The sequence below is a fragment of the Nematolebias whitei genome, chromosome 21 (genome assembly GCF_014905685.2).
Source record: "Nematolebias whitei isolate Nwh7 chromosome 21, NemWhi1, whole genome shotgun sequence".
In the NCBI taxonomy this organism is placed as follows: Eukaryota; Metazoa; Chordata; class Actinopteri; order Cyprinodontiformes; family Rivulidae; genus Nematolebias; species Nematolebias whitei.
Window position 1 is genome coordinate 32406654 of NC_056518.1, and position 4907 is coordinate 32411560.

Below are 4907 nucleotides of genomic sequence, written 5' to 3' on the forward strand. Positions count from 1 at the left end.
CCCCCACACACACACACACACACACACACACACACACACACACACACACACACACACACACACCTTGCAGCTGGACGTCTGAAGGACTTGAAAACACAGAACGGCTCAGTTTGCTGAACGATGCGACCAAAACCACCAAAAAGTTGGAATATTATTAAAAATGTAAATAAGAACGAAACTCAGCCGTGTGCAAATTAAACGCATCTTATTCACAATGGAACATCGTGAACATATTAACCGTTGAAAAACAGTTGTACAACGTTTTTAAGGAGAAAAACAAGCCAATATTGAATCTGACGGCAGCAACGCGACTCAAAGAAACGTTTCAACGGGAACACGAAGTCTGATGGACACAGCTGGTGGAGAATCTTCTGATGAACTAGTTAACTGTCGACAGGTCAGTAAACGCACCGGGTGCTAAAGAGACTTCCAGAGGCTGAATCTGTTAGAAGGATCGATGGGCAGAGGGTCATCACTCTAAAACCAACGGTCCACAGTAAAATACTTTGAGTCTGAACACTTCCATAGATCACTGGAAACACAGCTCATCCACAGATGCTACTTAAAGCTCTATCAGGCAAAGAAGACGCCAGATGTGACAGATGTGAACAACCAGAACCACTGACGTCCTCTCTGGACCAGAGCTCGTTTCAAATGGACCGAGGTCAAGTCCAGAACTGTTCTGGGGTCAAGTCCAGAACTGTTCTGGGGTCAGACAGGCTGGATTTAGGACTTGTCTTTGTCCTCTGCACTAAGAGGGACTGTCCAGCCTGTGATCAGCGCACAGTATAAAAACTGCCTCTCTGATGGTATGGGGGTGCATTAGTGTCTCTAGAATAGGGCCGCTTACACATTTGGAAAATCTGCATCAATTCAGAAAAGTGTTTACAAGTTTTTGAACATCTAATTTTGCAAACCAAACAAACAAAGCCAGAGCAGATCCAGGACTCTTCAGAAGTCCTGGATCCTCCATCAGACTCACATACATACTCTAGTTTAACTGTGCTGTAGTTTAACAAGCTGTGTTGTAGCCTTTAGCTGCTGTTTTACTACACCTTTTAGCTAGCCTTCTGCTACTTTTAGCCACCCTTTTATTGCTGTTCGCTTTAAGCCATTACAAAGCACAGTTCCCTTTGTTTTCTTTAAACTTGCAGCTTCCCTTTAGCTACTTTCAGCCACTTAACCTTGTTTCATTTAACAAGCCTTTTAGCTTTTAGCTTTTTGTTGCATCTTTTAGCTAGTCTTTTGCTACATTTAGCTTCTAGCTATGATTTTGCCAGTTTAAGCTTTAGTTTGCTTTTTTGCTACATTTTTGTTTTACTTAGCCTTTTGCTACTTTTATACAGCTTTTAGTTGCCTTTTGCCCCTTTAAACTTTTAGCTTGCATTTTGCTACTTTGAGCTTCTAGCTATGGTTTGGTCAGATTTAGCTCATTTTAGCCAGAGTTTATTATTATAGTTATTAGTTTTTGTGTAGAAACCTAATATTTTTTATCCAATACTAAAAAACCAACAGATTAGGTGTTTAAACTTTTTCAGAGTGGAGCAAAAGTTTATTTCTTAATAAAAGCTTGTTTTTCCTCTACGCCTAATAAAACTAATAAAAATCAACGTCAGAGTTTATTCCAGACAAGTCCATGTTTGTTAAAAACTTTCTAATGTGATGAAACAGCTGCAGAGGACAGCTAAAGGCTAAAGGGCTAATTTACGGACAGTTAGAAACAACTCGCTAACTTCATTTAAACACATCGAGTCAAACTTTTGCAGTAATTAGATGCAGCTGTAATAAAAGTTGCTTAAGAGGAAAAACACTCACCAAAGTTTCAAAGCAGGCGGGCAGTGGACTTCTCTTCTCCGACTCAAATTAAGGCGAAGAAACGTTTCTAATGTAAAACTTTACGACATGTCCCTGAAGGCAGCGCCGAGCGGGGAATTGTCCCGGACCCGCAGGACCCGCACAGGCGTTTTCCAAACCCGAAGCCGCGATAAAGAGTCTCCTGCCCGCAGTTCGTGCCTCCTCCAGAGCTCGGATGATCCACAGATAAATGTCCGGCCCGAACCATCCTCCTCCTCCGGTTTGTAGCGGATTTTGAAAAGCGGCCGTGAGAGGAAGAGGCGGAGACCTGCGAGTCCAGACCCCACCCAACCCCCTTCACCCCCCCGTGGACCGAAGCGGAACCGCTGGATTCAAAAGTTACATCTGTCCTCCGTTAGACCGGATTTCATCTGAAAAATGGACAGAAGTTTGACTCACAGAAGTTTGTTGCAGTAGCCGCCCATCCAACGAGTGTGTCCGTTCCTTTTCAGTCAACCGGCATACCACCCGGCTGGAAGTGGTGAGTGGAAGGAAGGAGGAGTCACCTTAAATCAGGACCAACCGGTCAAACAATCGTTTATAGACTTTAACAGCGGACCACATCGTTATACACGGCCATAAAAAATAGATATAATTAGTTGATTAGAGCAGAAGCTGTAAATTTAGCAGAATCACTTAATGAATTATTATCGCCAGCCGCGCTTGTGTGTAGTAAATGGAGTGGAGCTGGTCTCCTGTCAGTGACCCGACGACTCAAAACGAAATATTTGTTCTGTAAACAATTTGATCGGAGCTTTTGGATCTAGTTATTAAGCAGTCCAGCCAAATTCAGATACTAATACATTCATAACATCAAGCATTGATTACTGCAAACATTTCTTTTTGGAGTCAGACCTACTTGTTTAACTGGTTCAAAAGTGCTGCAGCCTGATTTTTAACTGGTACAGGCAAAAGAGAGCACATTTCTCCAGTGCTGGCCTCCCTTCTCTGGCTCCCTGTTCACTTTCAAATTCATTTTAAAATCCTTCTGTGTGTTTTTAAATCTCTGAACAGTTCTGCTTCTGCCCCCTCCTGTCTCACTGATCTGCTGCAGCCATATGCCCCACTGCGCTCTCTGAGGTCAGCAGACCAGATGCTTTTATTGGTTCCAGGCACTCGTTTTAAGCTCAGAGGTGACTGAGCTGGATGGAAGTGAAACTGTCTGACATTCACGCAGACTAAACAGTTCACGAGATGTTGTCTCATCTTCTGAACCCGTGACCTGAAGCAGGAGAAGTGTGTTTTCCAAAGACGAGCTCACAAACACATCTGGTCTCAGTAACGAGGTGACACCGTCCTCAGAACCAGCAGCATTCAGTCAGATTCTACTTGTGGAGGATTGTTTTTCCCACAGCTTGACAAAAACTCCTGTATTATGCTGTTGAATTACAATTATTTAATGTTTCTGTTTAACCAACTAACTTTACTGCAAATTAACATTTTAACTATTCAACAGTATTTCTGTTGTTATGAAATCCAGTAAAACATTGTTACCACAATTTTGAAGAGCAGGGGAACAACTAAAACATGCAGGATGGTGGCCCTCAAGGATCAGTATTAGGCCGTACAGATTCATGAATCACCCTCATTCACATCCATCATCTGGTTCATGACATATTTTACTAACAGTACACACACACACATAACTTGCTTATGTCCACAATGGGGACGCATGTTTTAAGTACCCACCTTAGGGGACACCCCTTTTAGAGACAAACTAGTAAATTATTTTGTTTACACTACACACACACACACACACACACACACACACACACACACACACACACACACACACACACACACACACACACACAGGTAAAGTCATTATTGGCACTTTGCTTTCAGTTTTATTTTAACTTACAATGTATTTCTGCTAAGGAACTTCAGTTCCCACAATGCTTTGCGGTGTGGTGCCAGCTGTGTTTGTTCTGCTCATGATTGCTGTGGTTTGTTTTGGACTCCATGACGTTTAAAAGCTGTTCCAGGAGGCTCGTCTGGTTATCTTTAGGGTCTTTGTGTTTTGATGAAGACTTCCTGTCTCACCCAGCACAGCTCCTGTCTCACCCAGCACAGCTCCTGTCTCACCCAGCACAGCTTCCTGCTTCTGTCTCACTGGAGGCCGTGAAACGAGCAGTTGAAGTTGAACATTGACCTCGTTTCTTGTTGTTGTTTCCCAACCCTCGTGCTGCTGGACTTCTCCTCTGCCCACAGAAACCAGTCGGACTCTGGTCTGAACAGAGAATGGCCCACATGAAGACAGCTGTGTCCTTTCTGTTGCTGGTCTACGTCTCGGTGCCGGTTCTTCTGTACCTCTTCCCTTGGGTCCTGGGCCATGCCGTATTCTCTCACTTGTGTAAGTAATGTGCTTCCAGTTCAGTTTAACATCACTTAATGTTTTTTAAAATCAAAACGCGAGGCTAAACAGACCTGGAAGTTAAAAAAGTTACAAGTAATTCATGTGGAATCTAAGAATGGGTTTTCTGTTGCACTTGAGGTGATTTTATATTTTATATTTTGAGTCGTATTTACGCGCTGCTGCTGAAAGTTATGATTTTGCGAGTCAATATTTATTGATGGTCTGTTGCTGTTGTTGATTCTTGCCACAGGAGGGCGCTGCTGTTGGCAGAACACACAGTGACCCAAAGGAAGACAGAGGCGGAATAAACATAATAAAAACACCTAATTCAAGATGGCCGCCACAGCTAAACAACCTTATCTAAAAAATTTTTTAAAAAAGTCAAAACCTTCATCAGCTTTAAATGTATTGATCTCACGTTTGGTGTGGTAGTAGCTGAGAGTCACCCCGGACACACACTCAAAATGTTGAATTTAACTCTGTCTGTTAGCAAAATATCACATGAACCTTGGAACTTTCAGAAAATGTTGGATGTTGAACATAATGGAGAAAAAAACATGTTTTTACACGAAGAAACGCAGTAAACGTATAAAAAACAGGTAGTTTTAAATTTGATGGGAACAAAACATTAAAAGAAGAAGGGAAGAGGCAACAGACGTAGGTGATGCAGACAAGAAACAGCTGGAGAAACAGACGT

The 4907-nt window shown here is 42.5% G+C and overlaps 1 protein-coding gene across 1 annotated transcript in view; it reads left to right on the top strand.

The window, feature by feature from the left end:
* The first annotated feature begins 4092 nt into the window (after positions 1-4092).
* The window catches only part of LOC119427073 (lysophosphatidylserine lipase ABHD12), an 8092-nt gene continuing 7277 nt past the window's right edge, over positions 4093-4907 (top strand). Inside the window, exon 1 of the mRNA XM_037694653.1 lies at positions 4093-4207. Within this exon, the coding sequence (XP_037550581.1) occupies positions 4096-4207 (112 nt within the window). The 5' untranslated portion in view covers positions 4093-4095. The remainder of the gene's footprint in view (positions 4208-4907) is intronic.